General features: G+C 40.2%; 1 protein-coding gene across 11 annotated transcripts in view; it reads right to left on the bottom strand.

Moving 5' to 3' along the window:
* Positions 1–1,236: 1,236 nt before the first annotated feature.
* Positions 1,237–27,030, bottom strand: part of CCDC88C (coiled-coil domain containing 88C) — a 101,759-nt gene continuing 75,965 nt past the window's right edge. For 2 of the 11 annotated variants that reach the window (XM_030041252.2, XM_030041287.2), the window contains 16 exons: positions 25,916–26,043; positions 24,881–25,022; positions 24,087–24,275; positions 23,550–23,711; positions 22,131–22,408; positions 17,197–17,340; positions 15,480–15,666; positions 15,095–15,240; positions 13,586–13,675; positions 12,519–12,754; positions 8,424–8,606; positions 7,950–8,018; positions 7,082–7,150; positions 6,027–6,328; positions 4,814–5,029; positions 1,237–3,576 (listed from right to left, as the gene is read on the bottom strand). In XM_030041252.2, the coding sequence (XP_029897112.1) occupies positions 2,560–3,576; positions 4,814–5,029; positions 6,027–6,328; positions 7,082–7,150; positions 7,950–8,018; positions 8,424–8,606; positions 12,519–12,754; positions 13,586–13,675; positions 15,095–15,240; positions 15,480–15,666; positions 17,197–17,340; positions 22,131–22,408; positions 23,550–23,711; positions 24,087–24,275; positions 24,881–25,022; positions 25,916–26,043 (3,558 nt within the window). In that variant the 3' untranslated portion in view covers positions 1,237–2,559. Of the gene's footprint in view, positions 3,577–3,842; positions 5,030–6,026; positions 6,329–7,081; positions 7,151–7,949; positions 8,019–8,423; positions 8,607–10,524; positions 10,939–12,518; positions 12,755–13,581; positions 13,676–15,094; positions 15,241–15,479; positions 15,667–17,196; positions 17,341–22,130; positions 22,409–23,549; positions 23,712–24,086; positions 24,276–24,880; positions 25,023–25,915; positions 26,044–27,030 lie in introns of those variants that run through there. The other 9 variants (XM_030041261.2, XM_030041296.2, XM_030041303.2 and 6 more) reach the window with 9 other exon arrangements.

Genomic DNA, 27,030 nt, shown 5'->3' with positions numbered 1-27,030 from the left:
TGACTTCTCTCCCATGTTAGCTTTGACATACCAAAACACTCATTTATCCTACCGATGGCTGCTCTGGGCACCCCAGAAAGGCAAAGAGTAGCAGCACCTTAGCTGCGGGCAGGCCTTGTTCTCCCACCCACCCCGTTTCTTACCTGCTGGTGCAGCACAAGGCAGGAGCACGCCAACCTGGGAGCCATTGCGTCTACCAAAGAAGACTTGAAAACAATTAATGAATTGAGCAGACTGCAAAATGACTGCACCTGCTGGGGCAGGACAGGCACCTATACCAAAATTTTCCTTAATGTTCTCAGGAAGGCCCAAGCGCCACAGCATCATGTGCTTCAACAGTTGTTCCATGCTACAATGTCTGTATTTAAAATTATCCGATACTTGAAAGGTACTATGTAAGTATTAAGTACATTTTTAAGAACATTAAGTACATCATTATTCAAACTCACTAGAACTGAGAAAGTAAATAATTGTAAATAACTCAGAAAATGACAACTAAGGTGTAAGTGATTGGGCAGGTATTTCTAGCAAAAGCAGATCTACAGTAACTGACATCTCACAGATCAATTCCTCAGCAGTCCAGCCTGCAGGGCAATTGAGCACATGCCTCCAAAAAGGAGCTGAAACAAGGGAGAAACACCAGTCTTTCACCTTTAGTGATCTGGCCAAGAATCAATGTTCAGAGGGAATTTCTGGAAGAAGAATTTCAGTTTATCAAAAACACTCAGTATGTTCCAAGATTGTTGTATAGCACATAATTTTAAAATTGTTGCAAAACTATGGTTTGCAATTAAAATAGCAGAGAAGGCAGAAAGTTTCTTTGACAATTCTCTTCATGTTCAAAGATGAATAATTTCTCACTTTTGTAAGACATCCTGAGAGTTAAGCATGAAACAGATTGTACAACTTGCAAGCTTGGTCAAAATTGACAGCATGCTTGGCACTGTCTGAAGTGGTCAGAGAAGCATAAAAATCTAACAGTCTGATTCTACAGTGACCTCGAAGTCACTTAATTTGCATGATTAATCCTCCTAAAGTCTTCAGTAAGAAGGTTACAAACACATGGAAAGATTTCTGATATGCCTTCTGTGGCAATATATAAAACCAAATGCAACTCACACAGAGATGCAAATCAATACTGAGGCTTACACAAAGCTATTGCAGACAGATCTCCATCCAGCACCATAAATCATGGGGTTTTTTTTCCCCAAGGAAAAAAAAGAAGTACAATATCCATTTATTTTATTTTAATCTTTATTATAAACAATTTTGTAGTTTCCAAAATGGGATTACTACATACTAGATAACAAAAACATCCTCAACTGAATCAGTTTTAGCTTTTACTAGGTTAAATCAGAACCAGCAAAACAAGTATTTTTTTTAAGGATTTAGTCTATTGCAAGAAAAACAGCTTTACAAACATGAAATAGAATTAAAGATAAGCATTTGATCATATATACATAAGCAGCTGATGACACTCTGGACAGAAACATACAAGGAACTTCTCTGCACATAAATAGATTTTTAAAAGTATATTTCTCTCACATGTATACAAAATTATTTTGCTTTCTATACTGAGCAAAGTTCTTGGAGACATAACCAAGGATTTCTAAGAGACAAAATCCCACATGTAGCTTAGGATGTGGGCTGTCACGCACACAAGGATGTAATAATACAATTTACACAGCATTCCTATACAATACTTGAGCTTCTTATATACATACTTACAAGACACTTTTGTACATGAGATGCCACCTTTGCAATTGAAATGGCATCTACCCTGAAAGGCTGCATTAGTTCCAGTGTTTGTATAAAAGATAAAACAAGTTTCAAAAGGCAGCACCACTTGGCTTGCAGAGTCAAGGTTCCACTGAGCTGCAGCTATAGTGAAGGCAGTGGAGTAATTACACTGACCTCTCTGTGCTCACACAGTCCCAGCGGGGAAGGTTAAGATGTGACCCTTGAAGTCTACACAGTCTACACAAGTTTACCTCTATAAAATGTGGCTGTGGAGAGAAAAATTTATTTTAACAGATCCATGGCTGAAGCCACACACTTTGGCTCTTCAGCTTTCTCTTTAAGCTACTTAAGCCAAGTGTCTGGTTCTGTCTTTGCGGGAAAAGTTTGGCTTTTACATGAACTTTTCACTATGGTTAAGTTACTTATCAATGGTGGGGCTGGGTTCAGCACACACACGTGACCTGTGAAACTCTTCTTTAATGCAGGTAGAAGGGGTGCACAGTGCAGCGATGACAGAGGACCCTGCTAAGCTTCTCCTGGTGTGGGGAATGCTCAGCACCTGTGAGAATCAGGTGCCAAGCCTGCTGTGAGATTAGGTCAGGCTTCCACTTTGTTTCAGGCACAACAGTGTCAAAAGAAAGGCTGGGGTTTTGCTCCTTGCTTCTCTTAATCATACTTTGTCCAACTAGAAAACAGTGCCCGGAGAACAGTCAGAGCAGCATGCAGGTGATGCCTTTTAAGATTTGGCACAGTGTCTAGCCAAATGCTACCAGGACATCAGCAATGCCAAACACACGTACTACTAGCTGCATCCGTGGGTTACACACACCCATACTCATACCAAACCGTCTGCTGATCCCCCTGGGGGTCGAGAGACCCAGGAGTGCTGTTGGAGCTGCTTCCTCTCACAGGCTCCTCCATAGCCCCAGCACTGCCTTCTGGCAGCTTACCCTGGCCCTTGGTAAGTAGGGCATCACCCTGGCCTTGTCCTAGGGAAGTATTTCCCTCAGTGCTGCTGGAAACAGCTCTGGCAGGGGCCACTGTGGCCACCTCCCCAGTACGAGGGGCTGGCTTGGGTTTGACTTTAGAGGGAGTGTGTGATGCGGGTGAGTAGTGTTGCCCAGGGTTCACACGCTCCTGTTGCTGCATGTTCAGATTGCTGGTGGATGCAGTGGGTGAGGCAGAGAACTGATGGAAGGAAAGCGGCCTCTCATCCTGTGGTGGGGCCAGGGAAAGGCGCCTCGCGTCAAGCTGCCGACAGCGGGAATCGACACCTTGCAAGGAACCTGCCACCTTTGCAGACTGTGGCCTCTCTCTTAAGGTTGCCTGGGAGCTGGTTGGCACAGAAGCCCTAGTGGTTTGACTGACAGCGTCCTTGCCCCCATGCAGGTCTGCTGCTGACTTCTGAGGGCTCTCCTGCCTGTATGTCTCTGGGCCGGTGGCTCTGAGGAGGTCTGCAGAGGCTAAGCTAAATGCCCTGCTCAGTGATGTACTCCTCCTGCTCACTGTTCCAGGCTGCTGAGGCTGTGCCATCTGCCGCATCCCACTGGCAGGCTGGTGCTGTGGTGTGTGAGGAAGCTTAAGGGACCCCTGGGAGTTTGCCAGAGGCTCAGGTTCCACCTGTCTGAGGTTTGGCTTCATGTAATTTCCAGGCTTAACTGTTCTTCCTTCTTCATTGGCGGTGGTCATCTTTACAGTTGCAGCAACAAGACTAGCGGGCATCTTAGCAGCCTCCTTTCTGGATGGCTGAACCAGCAGGTTCCCAGTAGTTGAAGGCTCATTTGCTTTCCTAAAATAATCGCTGAGCAAGTCATCTTTGTTACTGGAGGTGTCCTGCTGTAAGAAAATATGCACATGCCACATTAATGACACCACTTCTTGTTTAAAGAATCATGCAGAACTTTATGTTCAGATGATCTTCCTTCCCAATTAATTCAACCCAAATACAACCATAGGTTTTATATTTAAAGAGGGGAACAGAAGATATAAATGTTTACAATGGGTATAAATCCAAATCAAGGACTAACATGCTCATCATAATTAGATCATGACAACCTTGTTTGCCAGACTAATTGTCTTAAATTTAAAAAGTTTCATCTCACTTGCAACCAGGGCAGCAGCTCTTTTGCTTCCTTTCACATCAGCCACCGTCACTGTAAGATGAATATCATGTTAATGACAGCCATTGGTATCAGCAGATATCAATGATGGTCTGTCATCTTCCAGAATACAGTTTATCTGGATAACACTCTACTGTAACTTCAGAGATATAAAAGGAGAGAATACCCTGGGGAGATGTGGTAGCATTACAAGAAAGTTTCATTGCTTCTTCATTGATTCCCGTCACCTCTCCCAGTCAATATACTTACTTACTATACATGTTAAAAGCTGTGTGTACATTATAATGAAATGTACACAAAATCATTACAAAAATGGAGAAATTATTGCTTGCCTACAATTAACTTGCAAATTTCAAGTCAGACAATTAACCTGGCAGTAAAAGAAAATATACAATGAATATTTCATGGGGATGGTCCATGCAATCCAAAGATGGTGGTATTTTATCAGCTGCCATTGGACTATTAGTATGAGGCATACTCAGAATAGTTAAGGGACGTGCTTTCTTCATTAAAAACGTGCTGAAACAAGCTCATGGAATTTGCTTCTTTACTCTTCTCTAGGGAGTATGTTAAAGCTTAATATGTTCATTTCACTAGCGCTCCAAACGTTTCTTCCAGTCAGAAAACTCATTTGCTGGAAGTGAATACCATCAATGGTAATAGTGCAGCGGGAAGATTTCTATGCTCAACTAAATGTTAAAGCGTTAGGGTTATTTTTAACTTTGCTTTAAGCTTCCGTTATGCACATTAACATTACAGAATGACTAGTCCTCCAAAAACACGCATGTTTATGAACAAGCACTGGAAATACTTTAAGAGCAATTAATGCAAGTGATCTGGCAGCCTTTAAAATAACAGCTAAGAGTTACAGTATGCTGCTATAGGTATTAATATGCTAGCAAAAGCTGTGGTAAGTTGGGAGCTGTTGCCTTCATAGCAAGAACAACGGATACCCTGGGGATATACAGTGAAGTAGATCTCCTATTTCCCCTGCCTGTTCTGTGCCTCACGCTGTCAGGACATGAATGACTGAGGACTGATTCGAGTGACTGCGAAGGTTCCTGACGGAGGGAAGGACATAGGGAGTAGCAAGAGGGATACAGTGCATCAGCTTCTAACAGAAATTGGTGCAATGAAATCATTTCACTCTCATTTAAACTGCGCCGACGCTGAAAAGGAACAAGGATGACAGAAAGAATGAAAATGGAGACATGATCAGGTACTTACAGAGAAAAAAAAAAATCAAATTTTAAACACCTCTAAAAGCTAAGAATTGTATTTAGGATAATAAGGGAATAGGAGGTATATTTAAATATTGCTCTGAAAATTCAAGGACCAGAATTTACTGATGCAATAAAATGGTACAGCTCTGTTGATTTAAATACTGTTACCAAGGCATTCATGAAACAGAAACATCTCTTCACTTACACTATCAGTGAATTGTTCTTAAGACATTAACATGCTCAATACTGCACCACCTCACTACTGTACAGCATGTCTGAGCAGTAAAAGACAAATGCCATCTAGAAAACAAACATTTCATTTCTGACAAAGCACTTCAGCATGCGGCATGTTCTTGCAGTCATTGAACCAACAGAACAGTGCCAGTCAGCACACAAACATGCAGCATGGTGAAAGCATTGAGAACTTACTTCGGTCAGAAAAATATTCTCTCTCAAATGCACTGATGATATTTTCAGATTAGGAGATGGTTTTAACAACCGCATATTTTGCACTTCAGTTGAAAACTACTGTTAGGTTTCATTTCTAATTACAGATTTAGCAGCTGAAAATTACACAGAAAACTTACCAGTTCACAAATAAAAGTACCTGGAGATGAGAACTGATGATATAATACGAAACCTTGACCACAAGTGTTTGATATTAAAAAGCCCTAGCAGTCCAATACATAGTACTTGCAGTGAATTATCTGCCTTACTTGCCATAGCTGATACACCAAAATAAATTAGCAGAGTGCTGTGCGAAAGTTAATCTTGCCTTAGTTGTTGGAACCGTTTCATTCATTTTGCAAGATTCAATAGTTCTCTGCAAGTTCCAAACCTATGAACAAGGATCTTCTTGTCTTTCCATGCCCTCATTCCCCTGAATCAGCTTTGAACAGTTTTTTTGACATCTGAGAGGGGCTACCTAGCTCTATTCACTTACACTTGGTGGGGACAGCCTGTTGCTCTCCTCTAAGAACTCTTCCAAAGTTACCATCTCACTGCCAGGTGAGGCAGACCGTTGCCTGCCTGCATAAGACTGGGATGGAGTACTCTTCTGAGGTATATCATAAGAGATCAAACCATTCCTGTGGGAGGAGGACTCATGCCTGCTGCTAGGGCTTAAGACGGCAGAAGCGGAGTGAAAGGGATAGGTGTCTCGGAGCAAGGCTGGTGCCTCTCTGCTTGGCACCGTATCTTCGCTGCTGAGACTCTCAGTTCTACCATGGATATGATCTAAGGAACCTGAGGAGAAGCATAAATATCATTAAAGACACTGTTCTTCCCTCATTTCAGTAGATTTCTCACAGAGGTAGGAACTCTATCATCCAGGGCCACTTCCACACAGATTAGGTGGCATTTTTGACCTTGCTTTCTTCTCCCCCAGAACTCAAGGCAGTCAGAACTTTGAAAAATCAGGACTAGTAAATGTCTTACAGTAAATACTTTGAGCGCCTGTGTTAAACAAGCACAACTACTTGTCCAAAGAATAGGAATAACACAGATAGTAAGGGCTCTGTCCCAGTCCTGGCTGTGTGTGATCTGAGAGCCAGAACCTGGCAGTGGGAATGCAGAAAGCAGATTTTTCCACAGTGCCACATCACCTGGCATCCTTCAAGGATGCACAATTTCAGCAAAAGCAAATCTCCAGAGTGCACTGATTCCATACACAAGCTGTGTACAGAGTAAGTACAGCAGAGACCTGTTGTTGTAAAAGGAGTGCAAGAGTGGCCTGATACTTCCCACGATATGATGCCAAGGCAGACTGAAGCAAAACTAGACTGCCTGCCTTAGAAGCCACCCTTTGCCAGAACCAATCTTAGAAAAATACTTCTTGCCAGCAGTTTTGATTCCCAAGACAGCCATGTCCAGATTGCATAATCATTACAATTTCAAAACAACAGTCTCCCAATTTAATTGGAAGGAAAATGGCATTTTGCACACAGTTTCACGGAATTTCACTTCCTGTTTGTCAGGACTCAGCTGTAAAAGCTTTACCTTTCAAATTGAGAGGTGAACTACTGCTGGAAGCGTTTCTACTGCTCTCTAAACTGTTTGGCCTGGACACTGAAAAACACAAAACAAGCATTCAACAAACAGATCTTAAGTTCCTCCGATTCTCTAAAAGACTCAGTTACAGCTTGCCTTCTGAAAATAGGACCCGTGCAACTAACTCACTTTGAAAACATTAACAATGTAATATTCACAGTATGCCAAAGTCTAGACAGAGTAGAAACCTTTTTCATTTTTCAAGTCAAGTTGTTCAGGATTCATCTTGTTTTTCTCACTTATTTTTTGCCCAAAGAAATATGTTCTGGGTTTTGCTTTTACAGCAACTATAAACAAAGTAATGTAAATACTGAAGAAGTTCAACAATAAGTTGCTGTCTCCTTCTCAGTTTGTTTCTTCAGAAGGAGCTGGTAACCAGCCTGCAAATTAAGTCTTTCACAAATCTCTAAGCAGGCAGTGCTGCTGCTGCACCAGTGCTCCTGCTGTGCATCGACACCCCCCCACCCCAATTTTTTTTTATTGCTGATTCACTCCCTTAAGGAAGGAATCGAACATTGTCCAGAAAAATCAGCAACAAATCTGTAGGACATGCATTAAAGGATCTGTTGCTGGGTCAAGGGAACTTGTCTGAATGTCAGCATTGTTTTTGAAAATTTATTTTGGGAAAACATCCATTAAAAGCTTCTCAGTAGAAAAATAGAAGTACTTAGACCCACATTCCCCAAACGGTGTTGCATTACTACATCTCATTCTATCATGTTAATTTAACTAAAATGCTCCAGGACAGTTCATGTGGATGCAATGAAACAAGTCTTAATGTAGAGGTTTAGAGCATTCGTAAATGCTACAAGCTTACCGTGCTGTCTAGTGCTTGCAAACTCTACCGCAGGGGACTGTTCACATAGATTATCTTCTGAATTACAGCCTGAAAAGAACACAAAACTTAAAAGGCAATATTAAACACAGGAAGGTTAATCCTTCACATCAGTCTCCAATGCATTCTAGCAGTGCAGAAGACTGAGGTGATCAAGAGGCTTTTATAGAGCCAACATTGGAAGAGCAGCCACCTTCTAATCACTGCTGTGAACCACTGGGCAGGGAACCATGGGAGAACTGACATCCAAATGTGGTCTGTCAAGTTGATGACATTACAAGAGTGAGGAAACCCTGTATCTGATCAATTAAACCATTAAGCAGATAAAGTAGGAGTGAAAATACTAGTGCTCTGTTTTTGTGCTTGAATGCCAGTAGAAGCCATGTTTCACCCAAGCAGGAACTATGAAGTAGCCTGACTTGTACTAACAGCTGGTATATCAAATGCACCGCACACCTTTTGGTCTGTTCTGGAGCCTGGAGATGGGGGTGGAAGTGTGCAGATGAATAGCTGACGTCGAGTAAGTCCTGGGACCCAGTTCCACACAGCAGTGTTTTGTTGCAGAGTCTGCTGAGATTTCAACACTATCATTGCTGCCTCCATGATGGGAATTCCTCTTTTGCTTTAGGTCCATTAGCACTTAGGGGGAAAGAGGTAAATAAATACGAGTCAATGAAAAACAGCATTAGGAGATTTGTATTTATCTGCCCATACAAACATGACAAGCAGGCACAAAGAAACTGCACAACAGAGGCACTAGTTTTGCAAGCTTTTCCATAAACAGTTCAGTACAGGATAGGAAATTTCTGCCACCAGTTTTTCAATCATGTGTGCTCTCTGTAAAGTGTGGGAGTGACAAGGGCTGCTTAGTGCCAGTGGGAGGGTTGATATTATACATGCAACAATTACCGTGAAAGGAGGAAGAAAAGGAGCAAAGACATGAATGCAGAAAAGATAAGTGAGGTGTGAAATTCCCATAACATTATTCCTTGCAGGTACATTTTATAAGCGCTTACTTCAGTAATAAAATAGAATAAGGAAAGAGTGACAGTAGTCACGCTCTTATTCAAAGAGAAATAATGCTGATTTGGAAATTATTTAGCATGATCCACACACTAATAGATCTTTGCTGTGGGGTAAGAGCTCAGACTCTACAAGGTTAAAACTCTGCTGCTCTTATGATGCTCTGGTGTAATGATTTTTAAGTGGAATTCCTAGGATCTAAATATGAGAACAACAAAAACTACCTGATAGAATATTATTTAGATTCAGAAAGCTGAAGGCATCTTTCCTAGCAATGATGTAGGTTAATTCATTTCTTGTAATGTGAATGTAACGCTTTAAGGCACACGTAAAATAGAACAAAATTTAAAGAATTTACTATTGGAGACACCCTTAATGAGATGCAAGATTCTGGTTTTCTATATATTTCTATGGAGTACTTGCTTAACTAATAGTAACTAAATGCTGAAAACACAGAAGAGTGCAGTGGTCAAAATAAACAACTTGCAGAGACAATGGACAGACAGTTAGTTCAAAGCACAGAGCAGCAGCAAAGCTGTATTAGAGAAACGGACCAAGATACTGTCATCTTAGATGACTCCTAGAAGCTGACTTCAGAAACAATGTTTTCTCCCACAGACTGCGTGGGGTCCATAGCACAGGGCTGGCGCTTTCTCTCGGAATTGAAGTTTATGGCATGCCTGTAGGGGCAATTACTGGCTAAAGCTTGGCATGCAAATCTGTATTTCTAATTGACTTTGTAGATGCACTTAACACCTTCCATAGATGCCAGAATTATTAATTGCTCTGGAGACAAACGTTCTCTACAAATCCCAAAATGGGCAGCAACAGGCTGTTGTGCCAGTGTCCCTGGTTGTGCCACAGAGGGCCAAATCTCAGAGTGAGAAGGGAGATGAGATCTTTTGGCCTCTCTGCTGAGCTCCCCATAGCATATTGCCTGTGCTGTACAGGTCTCTAACACGGAGACACATTCATTTCAGAAGCCACCAGGTCATGACTATCATGCAGTAAGAATTCTGGGCAATGGATCCATGATGAAGGTTATTCCCAAGCTTAAGAGAACAAATCTACTTTCTTCTTCTAAAAAAAATCTGTCAAAACTGAAGCAGCAGAAACTGAAACTTTAGCTCAATTCAAGATGAATTTTCATAACTGGAAGTGTAAAACCTTGCTGAACAGCAGGTTTGAATGCAAACGTCAAGCCACTTTGCAGAGAATAATTTTCCCAGTAGCTTCCACTCTATATTCAAAGCTAGACTATGTAAAAGCAGACAAAGATGTTAAAAAACCTGCCATTTTAGCATTTAGTGGCACAGAATGTTGGAAAAAATCTCCAGGATTTGAAACTGCTTATATATTAGATTTGTATTTTAGTAGGACTACAACATTGTAGAAAGCATAGCAACAGCAAATCAGTTCAACACTTCAACTGGACACGATGCAAGTATGTGATTGCAAGAAAGTATCGAAGCGCATAGCAACTTCACTTATAACATGCACCACAGCCAATATACATACGCAAACTGTATGCCATGAGGTCCCCTAAAAATGTGCTGCATTGAAGAAATGATCCACAGTGTGCAATAGTGATTCATCTTCTACAGGAAAATTTAAGTCCATGTTCACTAATCTGTGCTTGTATTTAGAGTATTGTAAAGACATGCTGAGTGTTTCTATCAGGGTGTGTGCTCTTTTAAGACACGTGGGACTTTGTTGTTGTTGTTTAAAATATTTGTCAGAAATAAATGAAGATAAATGCTAAAGAGAAGGTGTTAGAAATCTCCCAATTCCGGGAAAGAAAGAGGTTCATTAGGAGAGGATGGGATGTCGGAAGAAGACCAGAACCGGAGCCGATTAGAGAGAGACTGATGATTCGATGGAGACTTAGGAGACTTTTCTTTATCCTTGATTTTGCTTCTCAAAAAGGCAATCTTTTTGCGCTGCGCAGCTAAATTGTTATCACCCAGGTATCCCAAAAAGAAGAAGAAAAAAGTAAAAAAACCCTTGTAAATAAAACTTAAAGTGTCTTAAAATAGATTAAAGACTATGCAACTAGTAAAAACGAAAAAGGCTAAACAAACACTAACATATATTTGGAGGACTGATTAATGCATAGTTAATCATAATTAATCTGACTCAGATTAATGTATAGATTAATGCATATATGTAAAATATAAGCATGTCCATTAAGAAATTACTGTTAGGTCACCCAAAATGCTTTTACTTAATAAAGTAAAATCAGATAGGTGTGCATGTTACTTGGTGATAATATACTCAAATTTCCTAGATGTCTTCTAGGCTTTAATACTGATGCTCATCATCTCAACATAAGCACATTTCATGTAACACCAAAAAGAATGAAACCCCAGAGACTTTATATTATCTCTGGCACTCCATGAGGGCCTTGTTCTGTGGCAACCAAGACCAAATTCCCAAGGTTGAACTTTGGATGCATGTTAAACACTTAACATCTCCTGGAATCACATGGATAATCTGAGACATGCATTTTTATTTTAAGTGAATCAACAACCTCCAAGAATTAGAATGGAGAAAGGGAAAGATAAAACCCAATCAAAACAAAAACTTCAGCCAGATACCTGCAGTAGTTTATAACAACAGTTCTACCCTCCCCAGCTGCTCCCCTTCTGTTTCCCACACTCTCCAGTGGGAAGACAGGAATTATTATTTAAGGATCAATTTCAAAACCGCTTCCTGAAAAGTATTCCCAGAGGACAAAGATCTATATATAGAAGCTGACAGAAATGATCTCAATAGAATAAGCAAAGCTTGGAATATATATTACCTTTAATAAAGATCACAGAGTATTTATTTTGAGGAGCTTTCTTTTAAATTTCCAATAATTAGGAACACCTGATTTAATGTATGAACTAACTAAACAAAAAGAAATCGCTTCATCTTCCTTACGTTCGCCTTAACAGCATACAAAAAAATCATTTCATCATTTCACATTAAGAAATTCTTAGTTTGATTCAAAGTCAAAACATGGTATCATTCTCAAAAACAATTAATTACAATAAATTAGCATTTTCTGTGTTATTTCTTTTGTATGTGCGCCATCTCCTGGCAGTGGCTGTAAGACCAGCTATTACCCATTTGAAGAATAGCTGCTAATGAACTATATTATATGGTCCAACTTTAAACTGCTTTGTTGCAAAACTCCAGTAAATGAAGTATTTCCACCAACTTATTCAGTAATGTGCAATACATTCAGGCAAACCAAGAAACTATATACAAAAGCTGAAAGGAGAAGTAGTAGATAAAAGCAACAAATCAAACTAAAACCAAACCAAAACAAAACGTAAAACCCCCACTTTCTAGTTTACTCAGCTTTTTAGTTTAGGGGTCTTTTTTTGCTTATTAAAACTTTGAGTTTATTAAAAAAAGGGATATAAAATGTAATGTGATAGAGTATTAACATATCATACATATTAAATCTTTTTAAAATCTTTTTTAAATCTTTAAAAAAAATACTGTTCAGCTCATGAATTTAGGCTGGGCATTCCTTACCTTTGTTTGAAGAACCCCCAGGATTCTCCCTCTCTTCCACAGAGTTTGACCCTTGAGAGGTATTATCCTGAGTCTCTTGATGTTTCAGTTTTTGGGAGGCAGATGGAGAGTTTACCGTCTCTGGGGATTCAGAATGCCACGGAGTGCTTTCTGCTGCTGGTTTCAACCGCTCCCTTGTCTCCTTCTTTGGCTTGATTAGTTTGACTAAGGCTCTGGCCCCAATCCAGTGGTTTTTCCTGATAAAGCAGGTTTTGTGAATGGGATTCATAAAACGCTACAAGAAATACTCCCTGAAGAAGTTTACAGCTGTGCTAAAGCCATCAAGCCATCCTACATTCTTATTTGTTTACTGTCATGAATTGGTTGGAAAGATGCAGCATGAATTTCACAGAGCTTCAGATCCTTTTCTCTCCCAAAGGCAAGATGATTTTACAGAAATATTTCTTCACCACAAGAAATGTGACAAAGACAAGCGTTCCCTCTGCTAGAAATCTAAACTACACATATGGACCCACATAAGACATTTTAACAGTGTTAAAAGGTCTACTACAGGAACAGACTGAGGAGGAAAGAAATGAAAACTGCTTTAAAGATGAATCCTGCTCTTTGCTAAGGCTATCAGTCAGAACTATGTGTGGTAGAGTTAGCTTGGCTCTTTTTTGTTGTTCTTAATATAATTTTTTTAAGTCCTTTCTCTCCAATGGACTGCTTATCCCCTTTGAAAGAGCAGCTCTGGAAGCTCCTACTGCTGCTTAGTCACCATACTGGGGGTCCCTCCCCCCTGCTAGGGACACGATGATATTCATCAGGGCAAAGTGGCTCTTTTCCAATTAATATGTTTCAGATTCCAGTATTAAAACAGAGCGCCCCATGTGAGGTACTGTGCTCTATATTAACACAACCTGCTGCTTCAGGGAATGGCTTGCGGAGCAAGAGTGAAGAGAGAAGTGGAGATGACACTGTCCTTATTTCAGTTGAAATTTCTGTTATCACCAGTTACGGAGAGCCCTTCCTCACCCTCACAAATCTGTACAACAATAACAGAACTAAACCCATATGGGACTTACTTTTTTGGAGTAGGATCATAAAACTTGTACTGATCCATTATCTTCTCTTCAAGTTTTTCCTTGTGTCTCCTTAAGGCATTCAATTTATCACTGTGAGGGGGAAAAGCACATTCTGAAACATCTGTACAAAATTAAGCATAATGAAAATATTGAAGACCAAAAGCCACCAAGGGAGGAAAGAGACTGAAATATCTTCCTGTTGTGTAAGCTTCAGAATCCTACTGTCTGTTTGGAGGGAGCAAATGCAAAAGCCTACCAAACTTGCTGATGGGAGATTTTTGTGCAATAAGCATGAAAGGTGAAAGAACAACAGTAGATTGGTGCTAGATTACTCACTAATAACTCAGGCAGAGCTGCTTTGGTGGGTGTTAAGATTAACCTTATTCTGGCTTTTGAAAATTCGTTGGCTCATTGTTCAATCTTATTCACAGATTAGTGAGAATTACTCAACGGTTAAGATCCTTACATAGTTTGAACTTCTTGTCTAGGTGATAACTGGGTATTTTATTCCTGTTCTGCTTACTCTGTTGTAACTAGAGAAATAAATAAAGTTTGATCTTTTTAAGACTACTTTGGTCTCCTGCGAGCAGTGTCAAAGCACTTTCAGCAGTGCCATGTAATCTTATGATTTTTTTTACTCATTGTTTTATTAACCTGCACAGTGGATGTTAGGAAATCTTTTTTCATTCAAGTAGTAGGTCTAATGTACCTCCATCACAGAACTGTCAGACACCTGGATAAATATCCTTAGAGTACATTTGAAGTGTATTTAGCCAATTTCAGCAAACAATTTCTAACATTTCAACCATATAATCCAGTACTGAAATAAAACTCAGTAACTCCCACATCATCCTGAAGTGCTTAGAGTAAAATTCTTTGGATTAAGAACACTTTTCTTCCTTCTTTCATACCTGTAAGAGAAATTCACTGCAGTGAGAACAGGATTCTTCGTAAATGTACAATATGTTTAAACAGGGTATGTCACTTAAGTGTGTCACCCTGTGCATGGGGGACACAGAGGTGAATGTTGCATCCTTAAAAAAAACATCGAAGGAAGTATTTCTTATAATGCAAATGACAAAAACTAGAGGAGTATGAGTATTTGCTGTTCTTTAGGAACCTAAATATAAAATGACTCGCGTAAGACTAAATTTTTGTTGCAACTCAGCTGTTTTCCAAGCTCTTCAGAAACCTTTGAGAAGTACCACTAGGTTTAACATTACATCTTTTAGAACTAAGTTTTCCACATGGTTTCACCTATATTATTTCAAAAGAGCTGTGCTTGTCCAGGTGTGTATTGAACATCCCTTTGCAGTAAGGCAATGCGAACAAATTTTGTAGTTTCTCCCCTTTACATATATCTCCTCCTAAACATCCCCTTTTCTAGCCAGATATCAAGTAAACCTATAATTCCCCTGCCTGTCCTTCTACTCCTAATAGATGATTTGTATTCTATGTTTGTCTAGATGACTTTTTTAGGTTTTACAATTCAAATCTCTAGTTTCTTACATGTACTGTTTCTGTTCTTCATGATACTGCTCCTTGTTCTCCATGTTCTGCTCCAGTAACATCTGATTCTGTTGGCTCAGCATCTGAATCTGACTCAGGAGATGATGGTTTTCTTCTTCCAGATTTCCCTTTAGACGGGACAGCAGCTATTAAACAAGACAGATTAATCTCTCCTCTGCATCTGGCTTCCCTGGAAAAGCACCATAATCAAGCTAACACAATAGCATAGCAACTTAGGATACGAATCGATAAACTTTGAAGTATACGGGGGTGTTGTTACAACCACATACCTTGACCTTCTACATACAGTGTGCCAAAAACTTCGCACAATGAATGTTAGCTCTCTAACAGGAACGCAGCAGTATACCTACCTATAGCTACTCACCTCACAATGGTTATCCAGCTTGGTCAGGGAGATATCCATGGACTGGTGCTGCTCCTTCAGCTCATCGTAGCGAGCCTGCCAACGATTCAGCTCCAGCTGAGAGTTGTTCAGGGAAGTTTTCAGCTCTTTAGTGTGTGAATGCAGCCCTTCATATTCTGCCTTTAGTTGGTTGTGCAAGAAATTCACCCTAAACACGAAGAAGCCAGCAGGCTTATGAAGGACACTTCATAGAAAGCACCTCATATTCAAAGACCACACCATCTGTGTGCAGCTGTCACTAAATCAAACATTAAGTTCCAAAAACTAACTCCTAAAGATATTTTTATTCTAAGCATATAATAAAATTTTATTAAGAAAGTAGTAATAGCATTATAAAATATTTCAAATCTACAAAACAACTGAAAGGAAAATAGATGAAAAATAAAACTTCTACTTTCTCAATGTGTAAGAAACACACCAGAAATTTCTGAGGCACAATGTGTTTAGGAGCATTTGGATATAACAGCAGCTCTGTTTGGCACAAATAAAGAACACTCACAGAATTTTTTTACTGATGCATGAAATATGAGCCTTAAGTGCCCTGACCTGTGAAACATTGTAATGTTACAAGATGATACTGTGGCATTCTTTTAGAGCTTTTGGTAAATTTAAAAATGTCTACAAATCATGAAGGCATAATATTAAATAAATAGATAAGTAAAAAAGATTAATTTCTGTATCTGTTGACAAATCAGCTAAGCCTTGCTCTCTGCCAGCACTGCAATCAACATTTTGCAACATCTTCCTTTGTCCCTAGAGAAACAGCTGAAAACAGCAAGTTTGAGGAAACCTCCTTAGCAGAGCTCTGCAGTGTTCTGAAGTACACTGCAGTTGGGACAGCATATGAAACTTTCGTGACTGAACTTAGCATATGCTTTTTAAATATGAATCAATCTGTCATTGCTTTAACTTGATATGACCTTGGCCCCTTATTTGTACCAAATTATTTCTCAAAATGCCTTTGTAGTACGAACAGTGGCACTGAACTGTTTATAATGGAGAGAGCCCCAGTAGGGATACAGGTTGGCGGGGGAGGGCATGTTTTACTGCTGCATTATGTAAAGTTCAGATGCTAGCTCACAAAAGGGGTTTTGACATGAGTTAACAGTTACCCAGTGATCATAGGAATCACTAAGCCCACTTTTAACAACAGGAACCAAGCCTCTTTCGAGTATTAACAAATGGCAGCTTTCTCTGTGCAATAGAAAATAAACAGAAATATTAACTCCTAGAACTAAATCATACTGCGTAAAAACCATAATACAGTTCTCCTCAAGGGAAAAAAAACTGGGTAGGAACCATTTCACACAACTCTAGATATTATTGGGGGTTTGGGGTATTTGTAGTTCTACTTAAAGACAAGCGCTTGGAAACAACTTATTACAGAAACACTTGTGAACTGAACCACATGTGGAAGCTTATTTTGAATGAGTAAAAGTCCCTGGATCAGATCATGTTTGAAGCACAGGATAACAGTACTTGCTGACAGTGTCCATGAAGCTGATAAATGAGTTAAACAAAATGATCAAATTAACAAGACAGAAATTGAGAAAAATTTACAGACACATTAATGAAGGTATTCTGGAGCTACAGTTAACACAATACAGCAAAACAACTGGGTGTTTTGCATAATTGACTTTTTAATGATGTATACAAGAATTTAGCAAGGGAACCATACCTGTCCAATTCCTCCCTTAGCTTCTGATTTTCCCCAGTGGTTATTGCATTTGATCTCCTCTCTTGTTGCAGAACCTCTCTCTCAGTTTTTAAAACTATTTCCAACTCTTCCAGTTCTGCCTTGTGTTTCATTAAACTGTTGTATCTGCAAAAAGCGGAGTAGCATACTCTCAGCTTTCATTTAAACATTTTTCTTCCTCTAGTGTAAGATTTTTAATAGGTAACACCACAAAGACCAGAAAGGATTTTTTTTCCCTGCCTGCTTAATTTCATATACATTTGTGTGGTTAAACATTTACCAAGGCTGAAGAATTCCACACTATGCATGGAAATTCAGCTTAGTCTGTAAGTCAACAGGGAGGCTTTTAGAAAAAAAAAAAATGCATTTTTTTAAGCAAACTGCAATGCAATTGCCAGAACCTTATTTCAATTTGAGATTCTGATCATTTGGTAAAAAGCACGCAAGTCTCCAGGGCGAGTGGAAACTGCACCATTAAACTGGAATCCCATTCGCAAATAATTGTCAGTGGCAGGTTTCAAAAACCTGACTAAACAGCAGAAAGCAGCAGCCAAAAAGCAACAAGAAAGCAGTGGAATGAGCAATAGTTTATTAGGTAACAACCTAATGCATACTAGGTTATATGCATAGCTAATAGCATCCTGCATAGGTAACAATCTCCTGCATATTCCAGACAGATGATGAGGCGATTATCAGTGAGTTGACAGCAACACACCTTTAAGCAGGGGCTGACCCACCTGCTTGAGTGGCTCTACTTGTTCACTACTGAAAAACCCAAGAGCAACACCAGTGTTCATGTCCACGCTTCCACTGTTACTTGGTTTACACAATTTGTGCATAAATCATTCAAGGCAGGGAGATGGGCAAAGACAGAGGGCAGATGCCATCAACTATGTCTTTAATTTCTATCTCTGGAATGCTAAAATAACAGAGATGTGGAACAACTCCCCTGATACTTTCCACAGGCATCAATTAGGCAGGCTTAGCCTCCCTGAGCTGCTACACTGCCTGCATTCGGAAAATGCTGCAAAGAATGAGCTGGCTTAAGACCACTTTGCAAAACAGCAAGCTGTTCTTAGACTTTTTTTTTTTCCTCTGGTGGCCTCTGTCAGGGTCTGTGCCCATACACACACATCAGCAGAAGCCACTGGTGACACTGGTGCAGTGAATGTCAAAAGTCATCATTCTTCTGTGACTGTGATAAAAGGATATTGCCCTGAAATATCCCTGGGCAGATACACCTGTGCCAGTCATGGAGAAACATACTTCTAAGCAATTTTAAAATGGCAACTAGGTGGAAGATGCAAGCATTGCTTGAAAAACCTAGAGACAACAAGCATCATCTATCTGCGACTCTCATCCCAGCGGAGATGAATGCAGAGCATAGTTACTCTGCAGTCACGCAAACTTCAGAACAAAAGCAGCAGACAGCACCAAATACACTGACTCCTTCCAACTTGTTTTTCTTTCAGGCTACCATTCCCTTCATCCCAGGGTCAAATTGCAGCCTGTCCCAAATGCCAGTCCATTGAAGGGCCACACAGAAAAGTACCTGTCTCCCAGACAAAAGCTGCTTTTTGCTATTCATTCCCAGTAACAGCAGTGGAGTTTAATTAACCTTATTTATTTATTTTCTTCCTCCATTCAGCTCCAGGACATTTCAAATTCAATGTCCATACAACAAATGGAAGAATCTGAAAGCGGAGGAAGGTTTCACATCCAGCTCCAAGGATTTAAAACAGACTGCGTGCCAATCCAGAATCTGAGAAGACAAACTCCACAGTCAGTCCCTTGGCAGAGATTACCATGGCTGCCTCTGCAGAAACTGTGTTGTGAATTCTTTTGCCATTTCTGTATGATAGGGCTACTCTGTTCATTTTTATCCAAGCCCTCTATTTTTTAAAGAGGGCTACTTAGAGAGAAGCAGTATGCTGGTCCAGTTTCAGTGGTTTGGCCCAGCTCTACATGCTGCCTTTGAGCATGAGAACCCCTGAGGTAGACCACAGCTGGTATCCTAGATATTAGGTGAAAGGCAAGAAAGAAGAGACTGTCTGTAAAAATGCAAGTAATACTGCATCTCTGGAGCCCTAATGAAATCCCCAGGCAAAATTTTCTCGTAGTCCAGATTCAGCATGGAGTCTACCATTTGAGCAGGATTTGTGCAACCTGACAAGCTCTACCACTGGGGGCAAGGTTACCCATCCTGTAGGCTATTCAACACTCATGTTCACTCCACTTCTCTAAGCATCAGACACTTGGACAGAGGGGTTTTAAAAAGATTTTCTTACACATGCAAATGAAATCCATTTTGGCTCTGACGCAATCCATTCCTGGGACTGAACAATCATATTTCTCTTTACTCCTTTTGGTTTTCACTCTTTCTGCTGCTTTGTTAGGAGAAATACTGTGGGTAGGTATTTGTGACTGAGAGAACTTTAAAAATACTCAGCTATGATAAAAGGCACCTGGCAAAAGGAACCCAGAAAAGTAACTACCAGCCAGCATTGGTAACATAATAATACAAGTCCCTGCAATATGTAACCCTCCACAGCAGGGATTCTGTTTTTCCAGTGAGATGAGTTTTTCCAGTGTCTCTGCAGGATTAGACTTCTCCAGAGTAAGACACAAAGAAATGCTCAAGGATCTGCTAATCAATTGTGGCTAGTAAGTTACTACCTCCCCTTAGAAATGTGCAGTATGTAAAGAAATTTAATAAAATGCAGCAAAAGAGTCCAGCCTTTCTGTGTTCACTGAGACGGGCAGCCAAACACCACAAAGTCAAGAAACTGCTATTAATGGTAAATGATCCTAACATACTAACTCTCCTTTTCTTGCTAAGTCAAACCCACATGTCTGTGGTTTGCTGGGCTATGACAGGCCATTTCACTGCAGTTACACACAACCCATTATTAAACCCCCACTGCAGTGCTAATACTGTGCAGATAGAGCCATGGGAGGTTTCATGAGGTTTGCTCAGGTGCAGAAAATATTCTGTGGTTAGACTGCATCACAGTGAACTACACAAACCTCAGGGATCTTGGCCGTACATGGTGTTATGAGTCCACAAGCTAACTAAAGTTGCTGTGGATTTTTTTTTTTAGACAAGTTGCAGTCATAGGTTTATGCAGGAGTGCAAATCTGCCTTAAGCAAGAGAATTATGATTACAGTGCTGTCACCAACTGAGAAAAAACAATTACCTTGGAGTGGGGACAAGCAAACCCTGTCTCTTAAATCCTGCACAAGCAAACTTCTTGGATGCACTGAGCTGCTCTGGGAAAATTTAGCAGGTGGTGCATTCCAGCTGAAGTTGAAAGTAAGATATTTCACCTTAGCAGTTAAATGCCTCAGCATGGCAGAAGAAAACAGCTTCCTTGCAGCTGTTTTTCTAACTTTCTCTCCTCTGCTCCCTCAGCCAGCTGAACTGCACGTAGCACATGATGGAGGGAAAACAAAACACACACACAAAAAAAGCGGCTTGTCTTTTTTTTTCTGGCAGCCAAATGGAGACACAGACTGTCCTTGGACAAATCACCTTGCTAAGTATTTTTTGAGACTGATCTGCTGAGGAGGACACTGCACTCTTAAAACTGCCAAAATCAACCTGCTTTGAGTATAGAAAAGGCCACCATCTGCTCCCCTGCAACATCTCTCACTGGCAGTCACATCTCCATAACAGACAGTTCAAATTGTTAATGTTTACAATGGTGACCTGAGCACTTATCACTAGAGATAACCTGTTTTTAGAAAACCACTTTTTCCTCAGGCTAGAACTGTTTAATAATTGGTACTCATCAAGAAAAGAAAGAACCCAACTGCCTCAACACGCCACAGTGTGATAATCTCAAGCAAAGCCTGAATCAAGGAGAACCATTAATCAGTCTGAGAGAGACGTGGTAAGCAGAAACAGTGTCTGTGTAATCACTTACAGCTCATTTAGTTGACAGCCAAGCAGCTGTCCTGTCAAACAGCCCTGGTGGATATTTTAATCACAATAGGTTTATTTCTGTACTTTATCAAAATCTACCGCAAGTGTACATTGTATTGCCAGCTCTTTAGTCTTTGGGAAAGAGAAGTCTAACACCAGTTTTTAGTCCACCCTCAAAGATCACCGTTGAGTTGCTCTGAACCCAACTCATGGTCTTGCATAGAAACTGAACCTACATACAGTATTTTGAGGAAAATCACTGAATTGTGTAAGAAAAGTTTTGAGGCATAGGCAGAGCAACATTTATATAGTAGTACATTATATATATTGTTTTATCCATGCACAGTTGTCAGAAAATGACAGTGACTAGAGACTAAACAATAAACAGATTACTCTGATTTCACAATTCAATTGAAGGTCCAGAAGCAAAAGCCTTAGACTGTAAGAACTAGAAGAAAATAAATAATACATCACTATTTCATAGCTAGCTCAATACGGCTTCCTTCAGAGAGCCTCCTTTGTCATGAGATTGATGCCACACACAATCTTCAATGATTTAAATTTCTCAAGATACATACTACTCACACATAGGTAATTACCTAGGTGACTTGCAGACCTTACTATATGACTAGAAAAGATACCCCACACAGCAGAACTGGGAGAATCTTTCTAAGGCTGCATGTTATTATAGCACAGATCCTTAAATGTAGTAAAGCCATTTAAGCTACTTCTGAGAAAGCATCCCCAAGACCCAAGCCCGTATTTGCTAAATATCACCAGAGTCATCTGTGGTCTGCCACCTTCAGAGGTCTAAAATCTACAGCTTTGCAAATATTTTCATCCAATCTCCTAATGATGACAAGAATGAGAAGACACTTTTTCAGGGGAACAACTTAGGAGTTTCCATTTGTAACTGGAGACCAACATTTAAGGCTGAAATTGTAACATGGGGACACTCAGCTACACTACACCCCTGAGCAGTGAGCGTACCTCTCACCCAGACCTTTGTGCTCCAGATCCAGGTTTTTGTGTAATGTTTTCAGGCAGCTGTGCTGGTTTATTAGCATTTCATATTCTGCAGACTGCCGTTCATGCAGTGAAGCAAGGTGTTCATGGTCCTGAAGCAATGACTCATACTCAGCTTTCAGCTGCTCCTTCTGTTTCAGTAGATTTTCATTCTCGTTTTCCTTGGCTGTCTGCTGATTTTGAAGTAAAGCATTCTGGGCCATCAGTGAAGCACTCTGGGAGCTGAGGGTTGAATTTTCTACCTAAAGTTTCTCAAATAAAAAGCAAGCATTACTTATTTACACCTACTGGTACATACAACAAACATGTAGTAGCAGCTTGTGTCTGTGTAGAGCTAATCAAGAATGCATCCATTGCTTTGTAGACTTAAGATATCTATGGACAACTTGGCGTCATTTTGGTATTATTGCTGGTAGTATGCACCATATAGAGCCATGCTATCAGCAGTCTGAAAAGTATCAGAGTAACCTCCAAACTGAAAAAACACTGTTTTACTAGCAGAAGCTCTTGAGACTGAAGACCAAGATGAGCTGGAATACTCGCAACTCAACTGCATCTCTGACAATCATGTACAAAGCCAAAAGCTACCCCATGTTTGCGTACAAGTAATGAAAACTTAAGTTCACCCAAACTCAAAAAAATTAACTGCACCACTGTGTATGGGGGCAGCACTCCTAACAAGTCTGGTTTTAGTAGATAGGTAATGCATTAATTTTGTATGTTGCTTATACACTTCAATTACAGGTGAGAAATAATTAAAAAGAATAATAAAAGAAAAAATCTGTGAACATGCAAGAGGAAAAGCTTAAAAAGGGAAATTCACATAAAAAAAAATTAGAGCTAACCCAATGTTGTCCTTTAAAACTGTTCTCTTTCTGAAGCTAAGCTTATTTTTGCCAAATTCAAGTAATGTTTAAGAGTATCTTTTTTTCCACCGGCAACTTCGACATTCTGTCTGGAAGTATGAACATTGTGATTGGAACTCATTGCTACAACACCTCTTGGGAGTTGACTTTTGTCTTCTTCCCATTTCTTCCAAGCTCTTTCACAGGCACAGCATTAACAGAAAAAAAGAGCAAAGATCTTTTATTCCAGAAATGCAGCTTCTGGAACAACACATCTGGATTTTGCTGTATTGATTTTAAAAACTTATCTCTAAATAACTACCTTCTTAACAAAGGCTACCAGACGTTAGCTACAGAGTCGATTTCCATCCTAGCTTGGAGAAATTCAGACCTCAAGCTAAGCTCCACCTTATGGGCCTCATCTTTACATCACTACATCAGCCTACCAATACAAACATTTTCTTATTAGCTGTCATCTTCTCCACACTACTATAATCAAATCCAGTCTCCTGGCACAGAGGCGCAAGGTTGTCCTGACCTGGAGTTTGGCCGTCTGTGTCTGCAGGGCAGTGTTGTGCTCCTGAAGGAAGACGTTTTGCTTCTGTAGTGTCAGGATCTGATTGTTGAAGGAGACATTCTGTGTTTCTAAATGCTTCAGCTGTTCTTTAAGCAGCTGCTTCTCAGCATGCAGGGCTGCATTCTGAAAGAGAGATGGCATTGAAGCTGTGACAGGAACAAATGAAACAGCTGTCCTCATCATTTGGAGTCCTATCAAAGATGAGAACCAATTAGTGATGATCATTCTGCAGCAAATGTGCAAAAGCAAACTCTTCCCAGCATTGAATGAAGGTAGGACAGATGTTATACACAGGATTAATCCCTGCAATGATGTTATACAAGACATATACAGCTTTATAGTCCCATGCAGTCCTAAGAGATACCCAAGGAATTTGGTAGACTCATGTGCTCCAGAAAACCCACCAGATTCCTACAAGCTCAAAAATCCAGTTCCCAGCAACCCACTCATGATCACAAGGGTAGTCTGAGGGATAACAGGAAATAGGAGAAGGCTTACATTCCTTTCCAGTTCAATTGCCCTGTCCTTCAGTTTCAGCAGCTCCATGGTAGCCTCTCTGTGTCCTGTTTCCAATTTCTCATTCATTTGGTGGTTGGGAATGAGTTTCTCTGCAGAATACCTCGGTGACTTCTGAGCATACTGCCCATCCTGTTCAGTCTGCTTAAGTGCATCAAAGTCCTTCTTCACCTGCAAAGGCAACAAGCAACAACGTTCAACAGTGATATAACAGTGGGATTTTACATTAATAATGATGGAATATGCAGTTCCTCTGTTGCACTGTAGGGACTTTAAGGGATTCAACAACCATTACCCTCACTTCATAGATGGGGAAACTGAGACACAGACAGGTGGAGGAATCCATGTCTCTTGGCCTCCAGTTAGGTGCCCTTGGACTCAAGCTCAGTCACCTAACAACCAGACTGTTCTTAGGTGAGATGTTTCAACTGCAGTCTTCCTCAGCCTATGCTTTCATTAAACAAGGCAGAAAAACAAGACCATGGCAATGAAAAAAACATGGGAAAACAGAGATCTGCAAATGGTGGTTATGTAAAAAAAACTCCTGCCATGCCCCCAAGCCCAATAATTTTTCTGAAATTGGTGCCATCATATAGAAAGGTACAAGAGAAAGCAGTCCAGTCAAAAAAGGTTTTGGGGAAGTGCAGGTGGGGGGGGGGGGGCGAGGAAGTGTAGAGGTAACTTGGTTTTGCTGAGTATATATATAAAAAAAAAAAAAAAGCATGTGAATGTGCAGAACCACATCATGAACGATTAAAATTCAGTTAACCTCTTACCATATTTAGATCATTCTGTAACTGTTGGTTCAAGTTCAGAGAGTCTTTCACTTGAGCCTCCAGCATTGCAATCCTTTCCTCTTTCACAGCTAGTGTTGTTTTTAGTGCCGATTCTGTTTTGCTCTCCAGAATCTTGTATTTTCTGAAAGACATGAAAATAGCTTTCCAATGTCTGCCCCTAGGATATGAGCCACCATCTATATAGGAGACTTCACCTTTGCCCATTCCAAATCTCACCATGTCACATTATATGTATTTGCTTCTTCAGGAAAATGCTTTCCTCTACTGCTGCAGACCGCTACTGATATATTATAGCTGGGGAACCTGCTCTTGGAAACTCCAATCAATTTTAATAGAGGTAACACCAGCAAGGTTCTACAGAAATATCTAAGAGCTATGTAACTTAAAATAAGATTTTCTCTTTTTCCCCTAATTACACTACATAAATTTCTTCTCAAGGCTCTTTTGTGCATTCTTGACAAGGAGAAAAATCCGCAGTAGACTCTAAAGTCTCCTATGAGATGGGTATGTTTCTCTAATCAGGTCTTACCAAGAGGCCTATATACACATGGATTGTTGGGATTTCTTTGTTCATTACTATAGGACTTGCAAAGGAATTCCTTGCAGTCAGGAATTTCTTCGCCAATATCTATGTTTATATTAACAGGTGGTTGGATCACCACTTACATGGAGTAATGACAGACACTGTTTAATGGACACTATTCTTACTTGTAAAGAGAATATGAGGAGGAATACACACTGAAATAGCTACCCAGCTACTCTACTGGAGAGTAGAGGGGGACTGTAGTAACACTGGCTGGCATGGAGAGAGAAAATTGCATCCAAGAAAAAGTTTTGCAAAACTTGCTGTAAACTGCCAAGCTTGCAAGAAAAACGTATGCTTTATGTCCAAAATTGGTAAGGGTAATTGGAGCGAGACAGATGAGAACCAAAAAGAAAGGCAAAGGGCTTGAGTTAGGCTGAGGAAAAGCCTGCAGAGTCAAAAGAATGACTAAAAGAACTCAGTTTCCTTACGTGTCATCATTGCCGTTGTCATCCTGTAGCAGCAGCTCTTTGTTCAATCCTATCTTCTCCAGTTCCTGGCTCAGTTTGTCCAGCTCACTAGACAACTGTTGACTCTTCAGCTTCTCCAGAACCAAATCCTGTAACAGCACTAACATGATTAGTTACTGTGCAAAGGGTGGTGATAATTCTCCAGCACTATAGATTTTTTGAAAAAGTACTGAAAAAGTCATTGGATAAAATCCTACTTCCAAGAAGGTCAGCTAAAATTCTTTGTCAGTGACAGCTGAATGCAAAATTAAACTGATTGCTTTTATTTATAGTTTACTTGGAATAAATCTGAAGAATGCTTCTTTTGGCCTTTGTCTCGCTTACTGTACTGAATTGCTTCTGCCAACACTGGCATCCTGCCCACCTACCAAAAGAGGGAATCTGTGCAGGCCAGGAGACATCCTGCCATTGTGCCACAGAAGGGATGTGCGCAGGTCAGCGGACACCAGCAGAGGGAGTTCCCACCTCTCAGCTAGGACAAAAAGTCCTCCTAAAAAGCTCAGCCAACACTGGCACACACACAGAGGAGTGACAGGACTCCAGTATGAAAGTTTCCTGAGATAATACGGTTAAGAAGTTATTACCAGGGGACCTGGTAATAGTGCATTTTCACTATTGACTCTGAGTTTCTGACATATGGTAAACTACTGCCAAAATTAAAAAAGCATAATTACGTTGTGTAAAAGACAGTACAGCTCTGGAGACTGCAGAGCTTGGTCACTTATTCTGGCATCTACTGGCCCATTCTGGTTTCATTTAGGTTTATTTGGAAGAAACTTAAGCAGAACGAGACAAGGAAGTCATACAAGGAGGGGATTTGATGGAGTTGTACCAGAAGGTATATTGGGAAAATGCTTTGCTGTTATGCCCGTGAAGTGGTCTGTGTGGAAATGGCCTGAGAAAACATAATACCAGCCTGCATGTTTAAAAAGGACAAATCATTTTTGGTGCATAGCCAAGTTCAAAGATTCCTACCATTCAAAATTCTCTGAAATGCAAATGTACCACAGAGAACTACATTGCTCATGTTTCTGCTCAAAAGTTGTCTTAAACAAGGCATGAAGAAAGAACAACAA

Source organism: Aquila chrysaetos, chromosome 2 (genome assembly GCF_900496995.4).
Source record: "Aquila chrysaetos chrysaetos chromosome 2, bAquChr1.4, whole genome shotgun sequence".
Lineage (NCBI taxonomy): Eukaryota > Metazoa > Chordata > Aves > Accipitriformes > Accipitridae > Aquila > Aquila chrysaetos.
This window is presented reverse-complemented; position numbering and strand designations above follow the sequence as displayed.